Source organism: Pteronotus mesoamericanus, unplaced genomic scaffold (genome assembly GCF_021234165.1).
Source record: "Pteronotus mesoamericanus isolate MK-2021 breed Mesoamerican mustached bat unplaced genomic scaffold, CSHL_Meso_final scaffold_45, whole genome shotgun sequence".
In the NCBI taxonomy this organism is placed as follows: Eukaryota; Metazoa; Chordata; class Mammalia; order Chiroptera; family Mormoopidae; genus Pteronotus; species Pteronotus mesoamericanus.
The window spans coordinates 3,617,833-3,642,792 of record NW_026555317.1 but is presented as its reverse complement, the minus strand read 5'-3'; the positions used below and the strand labels follow the sequence as shown (position 1 = coordinate 3,642,792).

Below are 24,960 nucleotides of genomic sequence, written 5' to 3'. Positions count from 1 at the left end.
TGTACAGACTTTCTGATTATCTCTGGCTATGATTTCCCCTGCCTCATGGGATTATTTAGATAGTGGTATGGATAAATGGTTTAAGTGGAAGATAGTATTTAATAAGCACTAACTAGTGTTAAGCCTTTATATGTATTGAGTTTTGGTAACTCTGCAAGGCCAGGTACTATTATCATCCATCCCCATAAAGACTTCACAGGAAATATATACCTTCCATTTATTCAGCCAGTTCCCTTCAGATCCCGAAGTTCATGCTCTTAATCGCTATGCTGTTGTGACCTCCTGCTCACCTTGCTGTGTTGTGTGACCTCCTCAGCTGTTTGACCACATCGCTGAATGCCTGGCCAACTTCATGGAGAAGCTAGAAATCAAAGACAAGAAGCTCCCCTTGGGCTTTACATTCTCATTCCCCTGCATCCAAACAAAACTAGACGAGGTAAGCTGAGTTCTTTTGTTGCTTTATTGTTTGGGCTGGGAGGATGAGAAAGAACTCTGAGCCACCTGCTGCCGTGGGGTTGGAGGTGGCTGTGATGGTTGTGTGGACGAGGTTTAAATATTGAGAGTTCTGTGCTTCTGTGTGTGAGGGCGTGGAGGATGGTGAGGAAGGACCAGAGAAGGGGGGGTCTTTATCCCCTGCCCTTCAAAGGACAATGCGCAATCCCACATACATTGTACATTATCCTATCCCTCTTAGGGAAACAGGAGTGGGAAATTAGTCAGGAACTCCTTTGATCTAGTGTTGTGATAAAAATCTTTGGAAGAAAGATGACTGCAGAGTTCAGACAGAGGTTAAAGTACCCTATCGGCAGTTCTATAGCCTGCCCTTTTCACTTTTGGGGGCAGTTGGTTGATCATGAAGAAATCATTCATTTAACTCCCTTCCTGGGACTTTCATGGGGCTTGGATTTCTTCCTAGGCTAGTTAGGAAGCAATATACACGTTTGAGCATGGCTTTAGTTTAGCCCCATGGTAGAGGGCTCCACTATGGTTGTTTGATGATTGTGGTCTAAGTTTTACAAGGAATTAATGTTCAATCCTTGGTCCTTTTCCAGAGTTTCCTGGTCTCATGGACCAAAGGGTTCAAGTCCAGTGGTGTGGAAGGCAAAGACGTGGTTACTCTGATCCGCAAGGCCATCCAGAGGAGAGGGGTGAGTGGGGGTGGCAGTGATGGGGAGGCAGGAGCTTGGGGTCTGGGGGCTCCTTTGTGTCCACTCTGAAGTCTCCCCAGTCTGTCCTCAAAACGGCATGAGAACCTTCTGTTGTTCTTCAGATGAGTTGGTTTTTTTCTCTTCTTCCCTGCTATGTTTACCCCAATAATATATTTATTCCTTCCAGTTTTATTGACATGTAATTGACATACAGCTCTGTATCCATTTAAGATGTACTACATAAGAAGTTGATACATGTATATTGTAAAATAATTACCATACCAAGAATTTTATAAATGACCAGACCTTCGAGGTGTCAGAAGATCATAATAAATAATCTTAGCCTTGGTGCAAGGAAAACCCTTTAGTTCTTAACCTGAAGAAGGCTTGAATATCATTTTCAACTAAGAAAGTTGGGATGATGTTGGCATTAGGGTGGAATGGGGTGGAGAGAGGACAAGATAAAGGTCGCAGAAGGTCGCAGACCTTCTGGGAGGGAGAGAGGGGAAGAGAGGTAAAGAAAAGAAGAAGAAAGAGGAGAAGACTACAACAATGACAAGATGGGCTATTCTTAGTGCAGCGATGACTATCAGCTAGAGCGCAGGGCTGCTGTTGGGAAGTTCTCCCTGATGAGGACAGGCAGGGTGGGACGGGAGATGCAGCTGCTAGACTGGATGGGGACCCAGTTTCCAGCTATAACCTTCTTTGGTATTAAGAAGCGTTAGTCAGGAGGCAGCCCTGTTACTCTTGAGCTGTGTATCTTGCTGCTCTTTCTCTCCATCTGCACATTTATGACCTTTGTGTGATAGTGAAGGTCAGATCTCTCTTTTTATCCCTGCAGGACTTTGATATCGATATTGTAGCTGTGGTGAATGACACAGTTGGGACCATGATGACCTGTGGTTATGATGACCAGAACTGCGAGATTGGTCTCATTGTGGGTGCGTGAGCGCTGGGCGTGAGGGCTGGAGCTGGCCAATGGATGGGGTGTGGGCTGGAAAGGGAGCAGGGGTCCCCGGCCCGGATGTTCCTTTGTACTTCATATTGGAAGATAACGGTGTGGTCACTTCAGAGGACCGAGCCAGTATTTCTGGACTTGGGGGTGTTAGCAGAGTGGACCATGCTAGGATACCCCGGGAGTCTGCTTTGAGGAATCCCAGCCCCCCTGGGCAGTGTCAGGATGGTGGGGCAAGAGGGAGATGGGCGCCAGGGAGAGGACAGCGTGGTGCGCACTGAGCAGCCCCTTGTTTCGGCCAGGCACGGGCAGCAATGCCTGCTACATGGAAGAGATGCGCCACATAGACACGGTGGAGGGCGACGAGGGGCGGATGTGCATCAACATGGAGTGGGGGGCCTTTGGGGACGACGGCGTGCTCGATGACATCCGCACTGTGTTTGACCAGGAGATCGACATGGGCTCCCTGAACCCTGGGAAGCAACTGTGAGCAGAGGGCTTGGGGAGCGGGCTCAGGAGTTGGGCTGGGGCATGACCAGGGCTAGGGGGTGGCTCTCATTTTTGCTTTAGCGTCTTATATCCCCCAAAGGTTGCCAAGGTGCCCGTTGGCTTTGGGAATTTGTGCTCATTATACACATTGTGACTAAATTTCTGAGAGGGCTCTAAGAAAGATAGAAAAAGCAGACAAACCAGGTAATAATTTGGTTTGTCCTTCAGAACAGTAGTTTTAGAAAGTCGTATTCTGAATCTAAGTGTGACCCTGCTCTTTCTTTCCATTTTCAATTTGTAGGTTGCCCTTAGAGACAGTTTGTGAGCCACATAGAAAAGTGTTGAGATGGCCAGGATTTGGGTCTCCAAAAGCTCCTTTTGTAGCTCCCACCCCTGTCACTGTCCAGACAATAAGGCTGTGATAGGTGGCTCCCAATGACTGGCGGCGGCTCTGACTCAGAGCTCTGGTGGCATTGCTGGTTGAGCTAGGCCGATCCCATGGAGTTCCCAGTGCCTCGCCCCCTAGTAGTACCCAGACCCAGGGCCCTGTTGACGAATTGGTTAAGGTGTCTCCTTGGCCACGTTCCCTGAACTTGTGGTCTGGCTGGGGCCCTGGGGTGAACTGGAGGAAAGGTTCCAGCATTTGGACCCTGAATTTTATACTCTCCACCCTGGCCAGACTTGGTACTTACTTTTGGCTCTTACAAAACATTATTTCACTCTCACAAACATTTGCCAAATGCCCCTTAAAGATCTTGAAATAGGGATTGCTGCAAGCTTTGAAGGCAATTACAAAATGTTTTGAGCAATCCAGGCCCTCTCTGGTCTTATTGCTGGGACTGGGCCGGAGAGCTCATAGTGCTCTCTCTTCTGGGAGAGGAAAATCCAACCCTACAGACCAGCTCGGCGGTGGGGGCCTCTTTCTTTACAGGGAGAGTCCTTGCTTCCTCAAGGACGCATAGTTTATTTAAAGCACAAGCTTTCTTACATGTGCAAAGGAGAGTCCATTTACTTGTAACTTCCATAGAATCACCCTGACTGTGTCTGCCATGGCCGGTGAGGAATTTATGGACTGAACAGTCACTCACTCGATGCCTGCCTCCCTCAGTGAGGCACGCCCACGGCATTCCAAGAAGCCATATTATGTGTGCCCTTTGAGGTGTCAGAAGACAGAAATGCTAGCCGGCCTTGGCAACCCACCGCTGGCTTAGTCTTAGGCAAATCAAATCAAAGGCTGGAGGGACATCTATCAGTGTCAGCTGTGGTAGACCCAAAGTCATTTTTGGGCTTGAGTTGGAACATTTTTGATTCTTTATATGTTTTTAAATGAATACTTTCCAAACGTTGACAGAAGCAAAATGTTTTTAAAAACTGGAATTAAAATTTTTAAAAACTGTCGATACTTCAGAGCCCCACTGGACCCCTCTCCTACCTCCTGTAGGACCACCTATTCACAGAAGCTGCTGTAACAGGTGCGCAAGTTCCTTGCTGTTGAAGGGTCTGCCTTCCAGGCAGTTGGCTGCTCTGGTGCTTGAGACTTTCAAATGCACCCTCTGCTCAAGCAGTTCAGCCAGCTCTCTACTTAGCTGTGATTCTGCCACACCTGACCTTGGGTCTTGAGCAAGTCATTTTCTGAGGGTTCAACTTCTTCTCTGTAGATAGCACCAGGAGACAACTGAGTCCCTTCCCCACCCCTGCTGTGGGCCTCCTTGAGGAAGCCTGGCCTGGTTAGTGCCCGCGGGCCCTGGGGACCTCCTCTCCCAAGGACCCAGATCCTTTCTGAGATAGCAAGTAAGGGGCTTCTTTGCCAAAAAGAAAGATAAAGACTTGGTTTCTCCTGTCACAAACTCTGAGACAGAAAGATTGTCTTCTAAAGAAAACAGTGCCACCTAGTGTTGAAGAAATAAATTACCCAACTGCCCTCAGCTTGGGGCTGGCTGTTCTTAAACATGCCTATATCTTACCACCTGCTTGCTCAGAAAATTCCGGCATATCTCACTCCCATATTCCCGAAAGACTTTGTGGCATTTTGAGCCCCTTCTCAACCGCCGCAACCTGCCCTTCTAATCTTGCCCCATCACCCCTCCTCCCCCACCACCCCTGGTAGTTTTTTACACTTTTCTCAGGAATCCACAAACGTCCTGCGAGGGGATAGGGCCAGTGTGAGGTGATGGGTTGCTGGGCCTGCACAGCCATTTACTTGTAACTTTCATTACAAGCCAATGCCTCTCCCCCCAGCTCCCCCCGCCCCCGCCGTCGCATTGAATCAGAGTGACCTTTTTCTTTTGTAAATAAATACTGAGGTTCATTCTACATTAGGTTTCATTTTCAAAAAACACTTCCTTGCTACAGAAAAAAAAGAAATTAAAACTCACTGTCTTACATGTAACTTACTTTACCTAAAATGTAGACTATTCCAGAATTTCCCATAGTCCTTGGATGTTTGTAAAGCTGCTAATGGCCCATCCTTCTCCATAGTTCAGGGTCCACCTGCCCGCAGAGACAGCCCAGGCTCCCCCGCTCCTCCAGCCTGCCCTGAGCTGTCACTTCATACAACCCCTTCCCAGTCAGTGCCACACAAGTCAACACTTCATTGTGCATCAGCCTCTTCAACAGTTGTTGAAACTTAACGTGTGTGCATGTTGCCTTCCCTGGGGCGTTGTGGGTTCACAAACAGCAGGGACTTTATTTGTTTTCTGGCCTGTATCTTCCTGCAGATTTGAGAAGATGATCAGTGGGATGTACATGGGGGAGCTGGTGAGGCTTATCCTGGTGAAGATGGCCAAGGAGGAGCTGCTCTTCAGGGGGAAGCTCAGCCCCGAACTCCTCGCCAAGGGCCGTTTTGAGACCAAGGATGTTTCAGATATTGAAGGGTAAGCTTTCAGGTTCCTCTCTGTTTACTGAAGAGTGGACAGGAAGTTGGGGGATGAGGAAGAGGCACTGGCCCTTGACCCCTCAATTGTGGACAGCAAGAGGATCTTGCCCCACATGCTGGGCCGTGGCTTGATGTCACTTCCCAGATAGTCTCCACGCTTGTCTATTCTGAGTGTGCTGACTACCAAAGTGACTCATGGTACTGGGACTGACCTCCAAGTGCAGAGATGTCACACTTACATCCCTGCTTGGCCTGGGATGGAGTGGGAGTCTTGGCTTAATGCTGGAAGCTCCCAGTGGCCCTTAATGACTCATTTGCATCTGTTTCCTTTCCCTTCTTCTGAAGGTCCATTGGTGGTTCTCAAAAAGGCCTCCCCATTCTGACTCCTGCTCCATAACAGAAAAATAGGTCTTTGGACAGGCTTGAGATATACCCGTTCAGTTCCAGTAGGTAGAGCCGAGGCCTGCATTTCGTGGAGCAGCAGGGGTGGGAGTGAGGGTGGCCTCATTTTTGTTTTTCAGTTTAACAATATCCAGAATTGGCCTTGTTTCCTGTTCTTGAGGCTCCCACTAGTGGCTTGAGGAGGCCTTGTCGTTTCCGGGACCAGATGGTGGGAAGGAGGTGATTTTGGAGCCATTGGGAGCAGTGAAACATTTCAGATGACTTGAAATGGAAACTCTTGAAGGAATTGTGAGATGAAAGTACTCAAATCTGTGAGATGCTTAGTTCCCCTAAGACACAGTGCTGCTCTTGTAGCACCAGTCCTTCAGCACAGGTTGAAGCTGCGTCCTCTCCGTTGTGATATGCAGTAGACTCTGACTGCTTTGTAGAAAGTAGGGTGGGCTCCACAGCAGGGTTCACACGGTCAGAGGCGGTGAGTCGAAGGGACACCATTCTCTCTACCCCATGACACAAGCAAACATGCAAACTCACACACACACAATTCCATGTATAAAACCCTGAGAACAGGGCCTTGTACTTACATAGTATGTGCATAAGAAATATTAGTTTTTCTCATCAAGTCAGGAGAGGTGCCTATAACACTTGGGTGTGTGTATCTGTCTGGGAGAGGAGCCTTAGCCTTAATTGTGTTTCCCCCTCCTTGTTCATCACCCCCCCGTCCCCAGTGGTGGGCAGAGCATTGGCGTCTGCCTCACGAGAGATGCCGTGTGCTAAAGCTGAGGGGCTTCCTTGTCAGCCTGCACACTCCCTTCCCACTGGCCACAGTGGGTAGGACACATGCCCACACACTGTCTTTCTGTTTCCTAGGGACAAGGATGGTATCCGGAAGGCCCGCGAGGTCCTGGTGCGGCTGGGCATAGACCCAACACAGGAGGACTGCGTGGCTACTCACCGGATCTGTCAGATCGTGTCCACACGCTCAGCCAACTTGTGCGCGGCCACCCTGGCCGCTGTGCTCCGGCGCCTCAAGGAGAACAAGGGCGAGGAGCGGCTGCGTTCCACCATTGGGGTTGACGGCTCCGTCTACAAGAAACACCCCCAGTGAGTCAGCGTTTGGAACCCATAGTGAGGGGGATCCCAGATCTGTTGGGGACCCCTGACGGGCTCGAGGGAGACCCCAGTGACTCCAGAGGCCAGCTCCGCTCTGCATTCTGGGGTGGTGGAGATGGGCTGCGGAGTTGAGGGTCTTTGCAGAACAAAAGTTCCCAGCTGGGAAGTGGGAGCTGGGAGGGGTTGTTCTTGGCTTGGGTGGAGGTGATTTCTGAAGCCTGCTGACAACCAGGGGCAGGGTTTGCCCAGAGGTCTTCTGGCCACCTAGGGCTCCTGTTGCCACCCTCCTGTTTAGAAGTTAGTATTTCTCTTTACTTGTTTCTTTGACTCTCTCGTGATTCTTGATGGTCCCTTAGGGTGCTGTGTCCTCTGGCAGGGGCTGCCTCAGCCTAGTGGGTTTTCAGCCTCTCCGGCTGACCTGGGTATTAAATGTTTTTTACAAACATTTAATACCTGTCCTTCATGTTTTCATCCCTTCGGTCATAAACGCCACAATATGCAAATGTCAGGAGGGACCTAGAAGATATCTCTCTCTATTGTGCCCACTTATCCCATCATGTTCACCTGTTTTGGGTGCCTGGTCAATAGGCCTTCATTGACAGAATTGGTTGATGCCAAAGGTCTCAGCACTCCCATTCCCTGGCCTCCTAGTCCAGTGCTTCAGACACTTGGAAGTACACACAAATCACTGGGGCATCCTGTTAAAAGGCTGGTTCTAGTTCAGGAGTTCTGGGTTCAACCCAGTGGTGCTGCAGGCCCACAGGCCACTCTTGGAGTGGTAAGGTCCTGGAAGCCATGGCTCAAAGCAGCTACTGCCCAGGAATTTCTTGCTGAGCATACCTGTTCAGACATCTTTGGCATATTTGGCAGAAATTGGCTAAAGAAAAGACAAAGTCCAGAAGAGCATTTCAACTTTTTCTGATTTGGGTCTTTCCCTGGCGGCACCTAATGAAGTGGGTGATGGAACATGAATTGGAGTTGGTGTCAGAATCACCTGAATCCATTGCACTGCTCCAGCAAAGAGGCTGATATTTAGGGTACAGGAACTGTGGCCTGGGGGAAGTGGGGGTCTGTGTGACTTCATGCAGGGGACCATGTCTTCCTAGAAGGGTCCTTTCCTTTCAGCAGGCCAGGCAGGGCCCAGCCAGGGTGGACACAGTTGAATACGTGAGCTTTTGCACAGTGACCCCTAACTTGGGAAACAGGGGAGGGGATGTTCAGGGCAGCATGGGCTTCTGCAGGTGCCTCCTGGCTTTTGCGCTGAGGGGCTGAGTGAACGCCCCCGCTATTAGCACCATTGGCCCTCGCTGTGGACACTCACCTCTTACCCCACCTTGGTGACTGCAGTTTTGCGAAGCGTCTTCACAAGACCGTGCGGCGCCTGGTGCCTGACTGCGATGTCCGTTTCCTCCGCTCTGAGGACGGCAGTGGCAAGGGGGCAGCCATGGTGACAGCAGTGGCCTACCGGCTGGCTGACCAACACCGAGCCCGGCAGAAGATCTTGGAGTCTCTGAAGCTGAGCCGCGAGCAGCTGCTGGAAGTCAAGAGGAGGATGAAGGTAGAAATAGAGCGAGGCCTGAGCAAGGAGACTCACAGCGTTGCCACTGTCAAGATGCTGCCCACCTACGTGTGCGCCACCCCCGATGGCACAGGTATGTGGCAGGATTGCCACGTAGCTCACCACCATGGGCCTTTGTCCTGGTGTTGACAATCTGGGAGGACTCCTTAACTTTAACATTGAATGTTTGCACCAGAATATTGTTCTCCAACTATAGTGCAAATGCTCCTCAATTTACAATAGGGTTACATCCCAATAAACCCACTGTAGGCCAAAAATGCATTTAATACCCCTAACCTACTGAACCTCACAGCTTAGCCTAGCCTACCTTAAATGTCCTCAGAACACGTTACATACATTAGCCTGCAGTTGGGCAAAATCATCTGACAATGATTACACTGTGGGGTGCTGGCTGTTTATCCTGGTGATTGCATGGCTCACGAGGAGCTGTGGCTCACCACTGCTTCCCAATGCCACAAGAGTATTATGCCATATAACACTAGCCTGGGAAAAAAATCAAAATTCAAAGTATAGATTCTCCTGAATGCAAGTTGCTTTTACACCTTTGTAAAGTCAAAAAGTCACTGTCGGCCCCGGCCCGTGTGGCTCAGTGGTTGGAGCGTCATCCTGTAACCGAAAGCTTGCAGGATCAATTCTGGGTCAGGGCGCATTCCTAGGTTGCAGGTTCACCCCTACCTGGACACAGGCATTTGTAATTCCGGTCTGGATGCGTCCGATCCCAGGCTGGTGCAGATCCCCAGTTGGCGCAGATCCCCAGTCTGGGTTCACACGAAGGCAACCAATCAATGCTTCTCTCACGTTGATATTTCTCTCTCCCTTCCTCTCTCTAAAAATCACATGAAAATGTCCTCAGGTGAGGATTAAAAAAAAATCATTAAGTCAAACTGTCCTAAGTTGGGGACTGTCTGTACAGGAAATTTATCAGAGGAAGCTTGATCAAGGCTTCCTCTGATAAAATTTGACCAGTGATAATGGTAAATACTCACTGAATGCTTACTAAGTGTCATGTACTTCTCTAAGCATTTAACACATGTCAATTCATTTAATCTTTACCTGTTAACAGAGATTAGTTGTTATGGTTGACACAGAACTAAGGCATGGAAATGAAGAAACCTGCCCAAGTTCACACAGCTGAAAGATTGCAGAGCTGGGAATCATTCCCAGGGATTTTGGTTCCAGGGCCAGTTCTCACAAGCCCTAGGTCAGGGGTTGGTGCACTAAGGCCCACAGACTAAATCTGGCCCACCATCTATTTTTGTAAATAAAGTTTTATTAGTACACAGCCATGCCCATTTGTCTATGTATTGTTTATAGCTGCTTTACATTACCATGGCAAAACTGTGTGGTTGCAGCAGAGTCTGGCTTACAAGACCTAAAATGTTTACTACCCAGCCTTCACAGAAAAATATTGTTGACCCCTGGTCTCTACCTCACAACCAGAGAAATGGCAGTTTCTTCACAAGTCATAGAAAATGATCGGTGAGCAGGCCAATGTAAAGCAACTGGTACTCATTCCAGAGGTAGAGACTGGGACTTGGTCCCTGCTCCACCCTCTCTGGCTCTGTGGCCCTGGGCAAGTGACTCAGCCTAGCTCAGCCAGGTCTTGCCCCCTCTGATGAGGGGACGCAACACTTCCCTCCCGGGGCTGCCTGACGGCTGCATGAACACTGTGTGAGGCAGGAAGCACGCGGTGATTGCCCAAGTGAAGGAGGGTGCTTCACTGCCATTCCTTCTCTATTCTAGAACCTAACATAAGGTGGCATTTGATTTAGCATGAATGGCAGGTTTAGATATTTTTGAGTGTACTATGTCACCCTTTCCCATGTTCTACAGAGCTCTCTGTGACTTCTGGGTCCCCCTACTTGAACTCATTTGAGAACCACTAAGGAGCCAGCAGTCTCTCTGGTCCCAGCATCTTATTTTCTTTACTGTTAGATGGAGCTCACAGTCTATCTCCCCTGAGGTTGTCGAGGCCCCACTGGGAGATCTCCCCATTAGGGGAAGGTGATTTAGACCCTGTCACTCTGTGATTTGGTCAGGTGGTGATGCCCCAGTCATCATCTCCCCGTGTTTATTTTCCAGAGAAAGGCGATTTCCTAGCTTTGGACCTTGGGGGCACCAATTTCCGGGTCCTGCTGGTGCGTGTGCGGAATGGGAAGCGGCGCGGAGTGGAGATGCACAACAAGATTTATGCCATCCCACAGGAGGTCATGCACGGCACAGGGGATGAGGTAAGGCAGGTGGCACCTCTGGGAGGGGACCCCAGTAGACACCCATTTTTTGCCTGGGAGAAGAGTGCTTTCTCTGCTCACCATGGTTCCAGGGAAAGGCCTAGATAGGCCAGGACCCAGAGCTACCTCACTGAGGATTACACCTGACTGTGTATTTCTTCCAAGTGGAGGACTCCCCTGTGCTCAAGCCTTGCTGGGGGAAGCCTGACCTGGCCAGGGCCCCCTCCCTGATAGCCCGACTTCTCCCTCCCTGCAGCTCTTTGACCATATCGTCCAGTGCATCGCTGACTTCCTCGAGTACATGGGCATGAAGGGCGTGTCCCTGCCCCTGGGCTTCACCTTCTCCTTCCCCTGCCAGCAGAACAGCCTGAATGAGGTAACAGGGCCTTTCTGGAGGGCCCTCTTATGGGCTTTGTTGACTCTATACTAGCTAGAGTTTGGAGCAGGTGAGAAAGTTGAGCTTAGAGGAGGAAAAGAAGGGCATGGGTGACCAGTTGTGAGGAGGGGCCTATTGGTGGGAATGAGTTAAGTCAGAGCTGGTGGAGTTTAAATAGGTTAGCTCAGCTGGAACCATCAGTCTTTGGGATGACAATGATGATGCTAATCAAAATTTTAATCAACAGCTAACATTTTTAAAGCACTTTATGCCAGGAACTGTGCCAGGCTTTCAACATGCATTACCTCATTTAACCCTCACAGCAACATATAAGGTAGGTTTTGTATACCCATTTTGCAGAAAGAAAAATAGGTCTATAGAGATGCCAACTATCCAAAACATGCCATTTCTTGGGTGGCAAGACCAAGACCAGTTCAGATAGATTGGGAATGGTTAAGCCATGATTTGAATTCCAGTTTTCCAACACCTAAGGCCACGCTCTCATTAAGCCCAGTTGCTCCTGACACCCTTGTTTGAAGTTCAGGACATTTTCACCCATCTGCTGTCATTTGGATGCCCTCGCTCTTCTTTAGTCTCACTTTTGCTTTTCATTCCCTTGAATGAATGGGGCAAGTGGGGAAGACTTGTTGGTGTTCTCTTGGGGGTAAGACTAAAAAAGTTTTCAAAGAAAATGTTATCTTTATACTATATAACCATATAAAAATATAATTAATAAGAAGATAAAAACATAACAATCTATGTGTATACTTCCAGACTTTTCCTGCTAAAATATTTTAAAATAGGCATTGCTTTACTTTATTTATATGCCAATGTTATATATAAATTTGTATTTGTCTGGTGGCCTCAAGACATGTTAACTGTTTTTGCCTGAATTGTAAGATTCCAGGTCTATATGTTCTAAGTTTCTACAAGGACCATGTGTTCTGTCTAGAATTGTAAAAATTTAGAGAAATAAAGCAGAAGCCAGGTTCTACGTTGGTGAGATCGTCCTACTGGTGGGAAGATCAGCTGGTGCGAGGCCTGGAGGCTTCAAGCTGCCTTGACTCGCTGGTGGCCTTGGGCAAGTCTCCCCAGCTGTCAGGGCCTCTGCTTCTGAATAATGCTATTTGAACATTTTGTAAACCTGAAGGTGGCCAAAATACGAAATTTCATCAGAGATGTAAAGCCAATCTGTAGACAAGAAAGCTGGGTGGAGATAAGCACATGGGGGTTTGGATGTAGGTGTGTAAACCAGAGCTCTGCTGCATTGCACTTGGCTTTTCTGAATCTCTCAGGATCAGAACACAGTGTGACACGTTCAGGTTGACTAGTGGCACCACACTCCTGGGCCATGAAATGCCAGGCTGATGGGCGTGAACAACCAAATGAGGCCTGGAAGAACCATGCGAGTGGGCGGATAGTGAGCACACAGAGTCCGTTTATGATTCTGGCGTCTTAGGAGGGGCACCTGGTGTCCTTCACCTTTGTTTCTTGATGGAGCCAGGGAACCAAGCCCTTTCATTTTTGAACACTTCTCTCCTGTTCAAAGCCACCATGTTACCTGCTCCCGGAGGGGCCTGTTACATGGCAAAGGGCCACATTAAAGATGAGGAGGCTTGGGGGGAACTCCGAGGAGCCCCAGCTGCTCCCCTCACTGGGATGATGGTGAAGCCTAGTGGTCATCCCAGCTAGGGACAGGACACCTATTCACTGTACTCTGGAGTCTGAAAGTTAAGAGACACACACTGACCTCTCTGGTGTAAGTATAAGGTGGGGACAGGGCCAACTGCCATCCCCAGTGAGAGAAACCAGCGTGTAGAACTTGGTTCCTGGCAGGGGCAGTTGCGTGCTGCGTGTGGCCCATCCGCGGGAGTCGTGGGCCCGGGGGCGGGTCCTGCTCCTCTTCTCCAGCTGCAGGCCTTGGGCAAGTTATTGCAGGGCCATAGTAACTATAAAATGGGAAGCACAATGAGAAACATTTCGCATGGTTGCTGTGAGGATTAAATGACACAACACATGAGATGCGCCTAGCTTACCGCCTGGTACGTTGTAGGCGCTTGGGAAATTCAAGTAGGTGAGACTGGTTTAGAATCAATTGTGGGGAAGACGATTGGTTACTGAAGAGACTGTATGACCTGTCTAAGGGAAGGACCCAGGAGCCCTTCCCTGATACCTCATTACTTTTCCTGTGTGATTTTTAGAGCATCCTCCTCAAGTGGACGAAAGGCTTCAAGGCGTCTGGCTGTGAGGGTGAGGACGTGGTCACCCTGCTGAAGGAAGCTATCCACCGGCGAGAGGTGGGGGAAACACGGCACGGGGCCCGAATGTGTATTCGGAAAGTGGGGGCAATGTTGAGCGCGGGTGAATTGGTTAGTGGGAGAGTGAACTTAGTCCTTTGGCAATTCGTGAGTGTCCACTGTGTGTCAAGCCCTGCTCTTGGCACTGGGGATTCGGGAATGTCCACAACACACTCCTGTACTGTAAACAACCCCCTGAGCTAATGTCAGTGCTATAGAGCTATGAAGAACAATGAAGTTGGGTAAGGACAGAATGAGTGGGCTCAGGAAGGGGCACTCTTTTAAACAGTATAACCAGGAAAGGTCTCTGAGGTGTGACATTTCAGCAGAGACCTGAATAAAAAGAGTGAATGAGCCATGCTGCGTAAGCTTTCTAGACACATAAATCTCCCTTGCGAGTATCTGGAGGGAGAATGTTGTGGTTCATTTGTGGACTGAGGATCTATTTTGCCCTCTCAGGAGTTTGACCTGGACGTGGTCGCTGTGGTGAATGACACAGTCGGGACTATGATGACCTGTGGCTATGAAGACCCTCACTGTGAAGTTGGCCTCATTGTTGGTAAGGACCCAGGCTGTCCTTCGCAAGTGGGGACACACAGCCTCCGGTGGGTGGGAGACGAGGTGGGAGATGCTGAGTGAGGCCCTGCTTTCTCTGTGTTTGGCAGGCACGGGCAGCAATGCCTGCTACATGGAGGAGATGCGGAATGTGGAGCTGGTGGATGGGGAAGAGGGGCGGATGTGTGTCAACATGGAGTGGGGGGCCTTCGGCGACAATGGATGCCTGGATGACTTCCGCACGGAATTTGATGTGGCTGTGGACGAGCTTTCCCTCAACCCTGGCAAACAGAGGTGGGCACCCAACTGCGTGTGGTCTCTAGTACGTGTATCCCCGAACTGATAATGACAAGGAATCAGATCCTCCACAGTAGCAAAGCCCACGATGGTAACAGACGAGATTTCCTTGGAAAGGGTTTCTTGTTCAGTACATCTGGAAAGTTCTGGGTACAGTCCTTTCCCCTTGCTGGACTGTGGTGCTTTCAAAGTCCAGTTGGGAAAACAAATGACAACAGTATATTGCAAGGAGAATTTTATATGGGGAACTGGTCACACAGGTTTTGAAGGATGAAATGACAAAAGGGGGGCACTGAGCACACAGAGTTCGTACATGTCAGAGGCAGCTCCCACCTCTAGGGCTGTGAGAACAGGTCGTGAAGGGAGCATTGAGACTTAGGTCTGGGGAGGTGGGAAAAATAAACGGCAGGTGAACTGCTGATGCCACGAGGGCGAAGAAGCAGAAGCATTTCTGGGGAAAAATAAATGGCAGGCAGGCAGGAACACGCAGCAGAGAGGAGCAGACCTCTCCCTCCTCCTCCCCTACCCCGTCCACAGTGTAGTGCCCTCTGTTGGCAGGACTGGACACGAGGCCGCCCCAGCACCACAAAGTCCCTACAATGGTGTGGGGGCAGCTGAGCTGGGAGACAATCATGTAAGATCAGCGTGCGTCCCGCTAAGGAGGTAGCAGTGTTTCTTATCTAGATAAGAGTGTTTCTTATCTAGATTAATCAGGGCCCGGTAAACTGCATAATATACTCTGTAAAACGTTTGTCTAGAGTAGAGGTTATAGGCAACATTAATGAGGGACACAGGCCTGAGTAAAGCAAGACAGAGTATCAGTGTGGTCTTGGTTGAAACCAGGGTCCTCGACTTTTGTAAGGCTCTATTCAAGGTCAAAAGACCCTCCGAGTAGTCACATTCAGTTTCACTGGCCAGGATGGGGTGTTGCCAGCTGGCACTAGTGACTTAAGGGATAATGATTAGGTCTAAGGAAAACATGCTACCAGCCTAGCAAGGTGAAGGATTAAGACTCCTACCTTCTCCTGAAGTGTGGTAGCTTTGGGTATGTATTGCTTCTTGAGAAGTCAGAAATAAGCCTTGGAAGGGAAATGTGCCCAGAAGGTGGGGCCAATTCCAGGAAATTCCGGGGGCCTTGGACACAGTAGCCAGCTTCACCAGACACCAGGAATCCTGCTCGTGTGAATCAAGTAGCATTTCCTTTCCGGCTCAGGGGAATCTGCATGCCCTCTTTCAAATGTCCTGCGGGGAGGGAGGGAAACTTGACACAGCCCATCCTCCTTCCTACTTAATCTCTGTGGATGCTTACCCCCATTGCAGGTTTGAGAAAATGATCAGTGGCATGTACTTGGGTGAGATTGTCCGAAACATCCTCATCGATTTAACCAAGCGTGGGCTGCTCTTCCGCGGCCGCATCTCAGAGCGGCTCAAGACAAGGGGAATCTTTGAAACCAAGTTCCTGTCTCAGATTGAGAGGTGAGTATTTAGGTGCTGCAGCAGGGTAGGACCCTGTCCTCCTCAGCTCAAGTCAGATCAGGACATGGCTTATACAAAGGTCAATTTAGTTGCTGACACATCCATATCTATAGTGTAAGGGGAGGCCCAAAAAACCCAGGATTTCTTACATGTTTAAACTTCAGTCACCTTCAAGGTACTCTCCATTTGATGCAACACACCTCTCGAGACTTTTTCCCACTGCTCAGAACAGTTTTTGAACTCGTCAATTTTGATGCCTTTTAGTGTTTCTGCTGTTTTTTGTTGTTTTACCTCTTCTACATTGGCAAAATGTTTCCCTTGGAGGACTTTTTTCATTTGGGGAAACAAAAAAAGTCACTCGGGGCAAGATAGGGTAAATAGGGAGGGTGGGGTACAGGGGTCATGCTGTTTTTGGTTAAAAATTGCTGAACACTCAGTGCGGTGTGGGCAGGTTTACTTGTAAATCACCCATCATGAAATAGGCAAACGCATTGAAAGAATCTTCAAATAAGAAAAAAATTCACTTAAACTGAATACAGCCTCTCACAACAACGCCAGCTGGTACACGGATACAGATGGGTTCCTGGAACACTTCCCTAGCAGGGGAAACCTGTACCACAAGGGACTTTCAGAAGATAATTCCTTTTTTTTTTTTTTGTCCCACCTCGTATATTTTAAGTATCTTACAGACAGTTGGCTTTTTAAGAGAAAACATGTCACATTCCCATGAAAAATCAGGCTAAGTTGGCATAAGCCCACGCAAAGTAATATTGGGTTTTAGGTAAAATATCAAAGTTAGAAAGATAACATATTAAAGCACTTATCCTTGGCCGGAGGGTTCTTCCTAACTGCGGGGTGCAGTAATAAGGCACCCAGGACAGAGTCAAAGTGGCTCGTCAGGCAATGCGGAAGGACGCCATGTGGCAGCTCATTACAGCGAAGCCTCCTCTCTCCAGTCTTGAGGCAGAAAAGTCTGCTCCAAATGAGAATGGCGAATTTCACAGCCCTTTAAAAATTAATGCTGTGTCATTATTCTCAGGCGAATAGAAAAACAGGAACTGACATGTGTGGGGCCCGAGGCTGTCTGCACCCGTGAATAGAAAGGACATATTCTACGTGTCTGTTGATGTGCAAGAAGACGATTCTAGTGTTCTCAGTTCCCTTTATAATAGGGTTTATTTTCTTCCTACAATTTTATTGGCATTTGTTTCCTAAATAGCACACAAATGGATTTCAGACCACACGGGGGTGGGCGGGGAGTAGAAACAGAGCGCGAATCTGATGGTGCTGGCTGGCCATGCTTGTCCTGCTGGCCCGTGCACAGCATTGAGAGGATGGACACAAGGGAGTTTTGCAAAAGACAGCTGCCACATACGAGCATTATCTTGTCCTTATTATTTCCAAATAAGTGGAATACCTAGACGGTGAATGTCCTTTTGTTTTGAGTATCAGCTCTGTAGTAGCATTGCCTGACCTCATCTGGGCAAAGTGGAACAGGGAGCTGTTTTTGTGTGTTCCTGCCACACTCAGGAGAGTCTGTCTGGTCCGGTGCAATGAGCACTGGTTCCTGCGCTGCCTTCAGAATGGCTGCCACCTTGCAGGGCGATGGCCTTTACACTCAGCTCCCAGTGACCCAGCTCCTGGAGTAACGGGTCACTGTTCCCTCCCAGCACATGACTGACCACCGGTTGTCTCCCTCCTGCCCCAGTGACCGCCTGGCCCTGCTGCAGGTCCGAGCCATCCTCCACCACTTGGGGCTTGAGAGCACCTGTGACGACAGCATCATTGTCAAGGAGGTGTGCGCCGTGGTGGCGCGGCGGGCAGCCCAGCTCTGTGGCGCAGGCATGGCCGCAGTGGTGGACAAAATACGAGAAAACCGTGGGCTGGACACCCTGAAAGTGACAGTGGGTGTGGACGGAACCCTCTACAAGCTCCATCCTCAGTGAGTGACCTCCCCACTCCCTGTCCGACTTTCTCCCCCTCTCTGTCCTTTCCTTGCTTTCCCGTAGAGCAAATAATCAGGCATTGCAGAATGTACATAATGGACATATTATAGATTAAAGATTAATAAACCGAAGTAGGCCTGTGTTTCCCCACCCAAGTCCCCTGGAGCCCCTCCCCGGCTGCCCCATTCCCTGTCCTGCCTGGGTTAAGTGCTGTGGTGACTCAGTCCCTTGCTTCCTTTTCCCCGTGTGTGTGTATCTGTGTGTGCACCTCCATTGTCTTAGTTAATTTTGAACCTGCCATAGGGACATCCTATGGCATCTCCTTTTGTGACTGACTTTTCCACATGGCATTTATGGCTTGGACATGCATCCACACTGAAGTATACATCTGTAGTTCGTTAACTTTCAGAGCTGCATAGTGTACCTTTGTTATTCTACTGCTAAAGGATACTGGGTAATCCTAGGTATTGACTATTACCAACAGTGCCCCTATGAACATTCTAGTAAATGTAAACTGAAACATAGATTTCTGGAGTAAGATTTTCTACAGTCTAAAGCAGGGGCTGGCAGACTACAGCTACAACTTTTTGTAAATAAAGTTTTATTGGAACATAGCCACACCCATTCATTTGTATTGTCTGTAGTTGCTTTCAGCTACCAAGGTAGAGTATTCACAACAGACCCAATGGCCCACGGAGCTGAAAGTATATCGACTGTCTGGCCCTTCACAGAAAGGTTTCCTACTGCACCCCTTCCCCGTGTAGAAGTTCTGATTTCCCTTTTATTTTTATTCTTTTCCCTGTCTTTCTCCATTTCCTGCTTTCTCAACTCTGATCACCATTTCTCTTCCTTCTTCACTCATTTGCATATGTTTTGTATAAATTATTTCAAAGTCAGGGAACGCCGTAGTCCTTCTCCCCTGGAAGCCTTTCAGCTAAAAGCTGAATTAATAGAGCTGTGCTCCTGGCCTGGGCTGTAGGTAGGACGGAGTGAGGATGGAGAGACTTGTCAATTGAATTGCTACCTGCTATCACCAGAGTTGCTTCAAGGAGTTGAGAGACTCGCCCAGAGTGTTTATACAGTTAGTGAGAAGAGTAGCCCTTGAGACGTTCTAAGTCCGTTTTGTTGATGTTCATTGTCACTGTGAAAATAGGAGCCTTAGTCCCAGATGAGGATTGGGAAGAGGATAGAAGCTCAGCTACCAGCACAAGGGCTTGTTGTTAGGAGCCTCTGTCCTTGGCTTCACAGGTGAGAAAGGCTGGTCTCTGTAATGTCCCAACGGCAGCCCCTAGAACCTGTTACCTTTTGCGTTTAATGACATTTTGGACTCAGTTGGGTCTGATGTGAGTCAGTACGACTGGAAAATGGAATGCGTGGGGGCTTGGTCCTTCCCTTCAGGGTTTATGACTAGGTTATGCACTTCCGCAAGGCACGCCTGTGGCATCCCTGACTGCTGAACTTCTCTTTCGCTGATTAGTTTGAAGAACATAACTTGCCAGAATCTCAGACATTTGAATCTTAACTTTCCACTGGCCAGCTCTGACATAGAATTTGGGCATTTTGCCAGTGTCTCCAAGGCTCAGTTTTCTCATATGTAATGTATAGTAAGTGTTTAATACATGGTAGCTGCCATTCTTTTTTTCATCTTAATTATTCCTGGGTTTCCAACATCACTTCATAGGGTCTCATCTCTGAGGACACAAATCGATCATGACTAAGGTTTTTTTTTCTGTGTCTTTCTCCCAACGTTTCCAGCTTTGCTAAAGTCATGCATGCGGCGGTGAAGGACCTGGCTCCTAAATGTGACGTGTCCTTCCTGGAGTCAGAGGATGGCAGCGGGAAGGGGGCGGCTCTCATCACTGCGGTGGCCTGTCGCATCCGCGAGGCTGGACAGCGATAGAGTCCCTGAAGTCGGAACGGACTTCCTCTGGCTCCCCCTCTTCACTGCTTTTTTAAATTACAAGATGTCATCCCCTGTGTCAGAGACAGACCCCTCGGCTCTTCCTTGGCAGAGAGGACGCTGCCAGACCGCATTTTGTCTCTGTGTATCCTCACTGCAGATTTTGGTGCCCAAGCTTTGGCCTTCCTGAGGTAAATTTGAATTCAGGATTTGTTCACACTAGTCACAACCATTCCCCCTGGTTCTCTTAAAACTTAAAACAAATTTTAACCTTTAGTAATCCCCCTGGCCAAATTCCATGTCCGTATATAATCCTACAGGACACTAACGAAAAGGTACAGTTGCTTCACCTTGGACCCTGGCTGCTTCACCTTGGACACTGAATATGACATTTCTAGGTGGAGAGCATCCTCCTGCATGGAGGCTGATATTGTTTCTCAGAGACCTGAGAGGTCTCCACTAACTTGAGCCTGATTCTCCCACATGCAGACCGTGGGGGTGGAGGAGGGGCGGCAATGGAGGAAACCATGGATAACCAAGTGGCAGCCCCTCTTCAACCTCATCTACACGCATCACCTGGTGGGTTGCTGTTCCTGGAATTAAAGCATCCTGAGTCTGAGCATGCAATACCAAAGCCACAAGTTGACACGTTGTGCAAGTGGGCTTGTCACATCTCGGTTTGGGGTTCACGAGTCATCCATGAGCATTGGACTTTTAGGGGAGAATGGGGAACTTTGTGGTCTGATTTTTAAAAAAATTTTTCCTGTAGAAGTGTAAACACTGTATTTTCATTTTAACTTATGTTTGAAACTTATTTAGTTCATGAAGTGTATGTGCTCCTTCATCTGGATACTGTATGTAATAATCGGTTGTATGTATGTATTTATATGTTAGTTTATTGTGTATATAGATACACAGGGGCTTCTCAGACCTGGCCTCATTGGAAGATTGGGTAAACGTTGGAAGGTGACTGGTTACTAGAAATACCTCATTCGCCTGCGGGAAGAGAAGGGAAGCTTCTTCCTGGTGAGTGAATGTCCAAGCAGCTCCCTCCCAGGTCCTCCTTTCCCTGCAGACTCTGAAAGGCGGAGAGCAAGGGAGAGGATGAAGGAGGCTGGGCCTATGGCTGGAAGAAACCACAGCCACTTGCTGCTCTGTGTAGAGACTTTCCTGGGGCAATATTACCTGGGATATTAACCAAAGGATTCAGCCTCATTGGTTAGGAATCTTCATTTTTAAGGCAGTCGATTTTAAAGCTCTCTAACAAAATAAAAGAAGCCACCAAAAACATTAAAAAAAAAATTGTGTCTGATCATTGATAGAAAACCAAAACAATGAAACAAACAAAGGAATGAAGCCTCAGGGACAACATTTTTGGGGATTTGTGTCCTCCTAGCAAACTGGTTTTGTAAAAGTTTTACAAGAAGCTTGTGGAGGCTCCTCTAGCCTGAGTGGTTTTGATACACCATGTTTATTTTGAACAGCTTTGGGGTAGGGGGTGAGGGAGCAGTGTAAAACCTTTCATATGCTGCTTTTCAGGAATGAAGACGATTCTGAACCCTTAAGCCCATGTTTCATCCCTGGATACTAAAATCTAAAGGAGTGGCCTTGCAACAGGGCTGAGCAGGGTACCAGGGCCAAAACAGAAAGATGGAAAGACAGGATTCAATGGCGCCCAATTTTTGCACATTTATCAAACTTGTACTGAGAGCAGTGTCTAGATTTGTATATAACTCTAAAAGATGCTCAAGAAATAGAGATGAATTTTAACTTTTAAACTTGACAATTAGGCTCCATCTAGGAAATCACTCATTTTTTGTTGAAGATCTGTGTGTATGGCTGTGAAAGAGGTGTTGCTGGTTCCTAGGAAAGAGCACTGGCACATGCGTTGTGAATGTTGGTGATCCCTCAGCTCGGTGACAGCTCCTTGCTGATGCTGCTTTGCCTGATGTAAATACAGTCAGTCTCAGTCTTGGACTGGGATGTGCTAAATAGCAGGTCTCAAATCCTGGAGCACTCAGTCTAGTGATGTTGTCATGTACAATAAAGAACTAGTCGAATTAACTATGTGATGTTAATTATTAATAAATTTTAACATTTTTCAAAATACTGCACGTGTGATTCATGAGTATTTTTAAGAGTGCAGCCATGTTTTGGGCATATTAGTACTTCCTGGCTGGTACTGGATAATTTATGGTGTCATGGTTTTGCTGTTATATGCTTTGACAGCTGTGTAAAAAAAAATCAGGAGGCTTTGCTAGAATTAAATGACAAGTTTTATGCAAGGGCAATAAATTCTAGCCATAGAAGCAAATTGCAATTCAGAAAACACAACCACCTAAAACCCAGAGTGTCCTGAAGAAAAAAGTTGAGAGTTTTTAAAATGAAAAGCACATTCTTGAGAAGAATCAGTTCTGCATTCTTAGCTTCTAGATTGATCCAAGGTGATTATTTTCCAGCTATCCGGTGTTCTGATCAATGAAGTATTCTTTCCTAACTTCTTCAGAGGTTTAGCTAGAGGATTTATGTACACCTAGACGTTGAAGCACGAATGAAAAGTTCCAAAGCTTAAGTCCGCAGGCTAAAGTAAGAGAAAATCAATTCCTGTTTCAGTGATTTACATGGTTTTGTTAGCTTGACTGTAGTGACTCCATTTTATTTCTTCCCTTTTTCCTCATAGGCATGTCTCGACCCCAGATATATCTTTTCCCAGCTACTCAGTGCTACAACTGGAAGGGGACTTTTCGCGGGCCATCTTTTAAGCCCCTGGGTATCTTTTCTATTTTTCTTTCTTTCTTTTTTTATTTTTACAAAGCTTTGTTGGAGCCTGTATGTCAAGTTGAGAATAATTCAGTGTTTTGAAAACAGTAGCAAAAAGGGTATCCTGGACTCAGATTTTCCAAACAAGTACTGGAAACAAGGAAGCTTATTCCTCCATCTCCCAGCAGGAACAGAGGGCACAATGACAGCTTCTGTTGACTTGGGGACAGGAACCTGCTCTAATGGGAATATCTGTGGCATCTCCATGGTTTCAAACACCACTGAAGAACCACAGCTGGCCCTACAGTCTACTGTCTAAGCAGTTTGGTTGATACGTAGCAGAACCCTCAGGGGTGGTGCCTGGTGCCTGCAGGCATATGTGATTCATACTCAAGATATAAAGCCCATCTAAAAAGCACTTTCCTTTGTGATCTCCCTACCAAACTTTCCCCTCTCCCTAATGCACAAAACATAAACCTGGGAAATGAATCCCTCTCAGGTACTTAGTGATATTCCCTGACTGTTGGCATGGGCCTGCGCAACTAACAATGATAGGGAGGAAGCTGACCAAGGGTAAGAGGATGCTAGGGTAGCCGAAACGAAATTCGGCCTCACTAGTAGTGAAAGAAATTAAAATTAGACCTTGTTTTTCCAATTTGAATTTGGAGAGATAATGGGAGCATTCTCACAATTGGGGAGAGTGCAGAATAGTACAACCATTTAGGAGGGGAAAAGGCTATACACATCAAAAGCATGTTTTCGATAATTTTCTAAAAATTTGTGCAGAAGAAATACACATAATTGGGGACTAAGATTTAGTTTTAAGGGTATTGGCTACTGTATGACTTACAATAGCAAAAGAAGGGCACGCCACACAATGCATCTGCCCACTGTGCATCAGGGCCCAGTAAGACGGACAGTCCACTCTAGTTATTTCGAGCATTTCCAAATGAGCTTGGTTATACAGGTGATGGAAGAGCTGAGAAGTCAAACACTAGAGAAGCAAACTAGAGATTAGCAACATCAAAAAAGCCACTGCTATCTCACTACCTGGGCCAAAGTCCAAAACCCCGGGAGGGGATGCAGGAGCTGGAACACAGCAAGAAGGGGGATGAGTCCACACACCCTGGCTTCTCCCCACCCTCTGCTTTTCTGCAGGGTCTCCCACTGGTGGAACCTAGTGGGAAGCCAGCTGGCAAGGAGAACCTGGAAAATGTGCCTGCGGCTCAGAGCAGGAGAGGGAGGGGCCTGGGGCTGGGCAGTAAGTAATGGGCATGCATCCTATAAAACCATAATATTGTTATAGAAGAATATTTAGTATCATAGAAAATGTTGACAGAATGCTGCTTCATGCTGACAGCATTTTGCAAAACAGTATATTACAATCCTGTTTTTTTAAAAATTAAAATGTATGACACATGGGGTGTTTCCCTGAATGTCCCCTCTACTTCCCCGGACTGTGGGCAGGAATAAGGTCTCCAACTTTGGTGGCAGTGGCCTCAGTGCTGTTCCTCAGCAGCTGCCCTTCAGATTTCCTGTCTCTGGGAGCTGGACACCCTCCGTGGGGCCCCAGCTCCTTTCGGCCTGCCGGCTTCAGCCGGGGGCTGCTCAGGGCACCTTTGGTAGCACCTGCCCTGGTCACTGCTGCCACCACCGCAGAGCCTTGGAGAAGAGCTGCTCTGCCATTCTCTCTGGGGCTCCCTGGTGGACACAGACCCCGATGTCACAGAACAGAGGAGTTCCCCCACCTGGCACTAGCAGAGCCAACATTAGACATGGAGGAGTGCAGTGGAGAAATATTAGCTCTTTTATTCTGAATGATGCAATCCAGGAGCCTGGACGCCCTGCTGACGTACAGGTTACAGGTTATGTAGGACAAAATCACAACACACGGTGGGTTATAAGTTTGGGCCATGCTGGGAGCTGATTGGTCAGAGGCGAAGTAAGGGTAATGAACCATTTCTTCAGGTCTTGAGAACAGCTCTATTTTTTTCTAGCATCTCCCTGTCTGGTCTCAGGGGAAAGTAGCCAGGAGGTGGTTCTACCTTAGGGCTCAGGCACTGAAACATAACTTGGGTCAAGATGTTACCTTTAACCTGCCAGAGGTCCGGACCCTGTGTTCATTGGTCGGTTTGAGCTACTATCGTCTGCTTCCCTGGGGATTGCCCATTATCCGGTGGGGGGTGGGGGGAGGGGAGACGAGGTACGGATGGGGGTGGGGGGAGAGAGATGGTTTCTATGGCTAGAATTTGAAACTAAATTTAATCGAAGTCATAAGGATCCAATCCTTGGTTTCACTTAATGCCCCACAGGTTATAATACTGGACAAAACTCTCCAGAGGGAATTTCCTCAGTGAATAACTTAAACTGGGTTTCTGTACTAGAGACCCTCATAGACCCTGGGCTGCCTGCTCATGGGTTTCCCTAGGGCTGCCTCCCTGCCCAACCCTCACCTCCTCTGTGGGGTCCCTCACCACGAAGCAGATCTATTTCCATCAAACAAACGGACAGCCTACACCCAAGTCACTTGCAGATTGAAAATAGCTTTTTCAATTTCTGCCAAG

At 48.0% G+C, this 24,960-nt stretch overlaps 1 protein-coding gene across 1 annotated transcript in view; it reads left to right on the top strand.

Moving 5' to 3' along the window:
* HK2 (hexokinase 2) overlaps window positions 1-21,745 on the top strand; it is a 55,758-nt gene extending 34,013 nt beyond the window's left edge. Inside the window, exons 4-18 of the mRNA XM_054593522.1 lie at window positions 317-436; window positions 1,053-1,148; window positions 1,990-2,089; window positions 2,406-2,589; window positions 5,310-5,465; window positions 6,737-6,970; window positions 8,327-8,631; window positions 10,641-10,789; window positions 11,046-11,165; window positions 13,367-13,462; window positions 13,922-14,021; window positions 14,128-14,311; window positions 15,635-15,790; window positions 17,499-17,732; window positions 19,492-21,745. Coding sequence (XP_054449497.1) covers window positions 317-436; window positions 1,053-1,148; window positions 1,990-2,089; window positions 2,406-2,589; window positions 5,310-5,465; window positions 6,737-6,970; window positions 8,327-8,631; window positions 10,641-10,789; window positions 11,046-11,165; window positions 13,367-13,462; window positions 13,922-14,021; window positions 14,128-14,311; window positions 15,635-15,790; window positions 17,499-17,732; window positions 19,492-19,636 — 2,379 coding nt within the window. The 3' untranslated portion in view covers window positions 19,637-21,745. The remainder of the gene's footprint in view (window positions 1-316; window positions 437-1,052; window positions 1,149-1,989; window positions 2,090-2,405; window positions 2,590-5,309; window positions 5,466-6,736; window positions 6,971-8,326; window positions 8,632-10,640; window positions 10,790-11,045; window positions 11,166-13,366; window positions 13,463-13,921; window positions 14,022-14,127; window positions 14,312-15,634; window positions 15,791-17,498; window positions 17,733-19,491) is intronic.
* The last annotated feature ends 3,215 nt before the right edge of the window (window positions 21,746-24,960 follow it).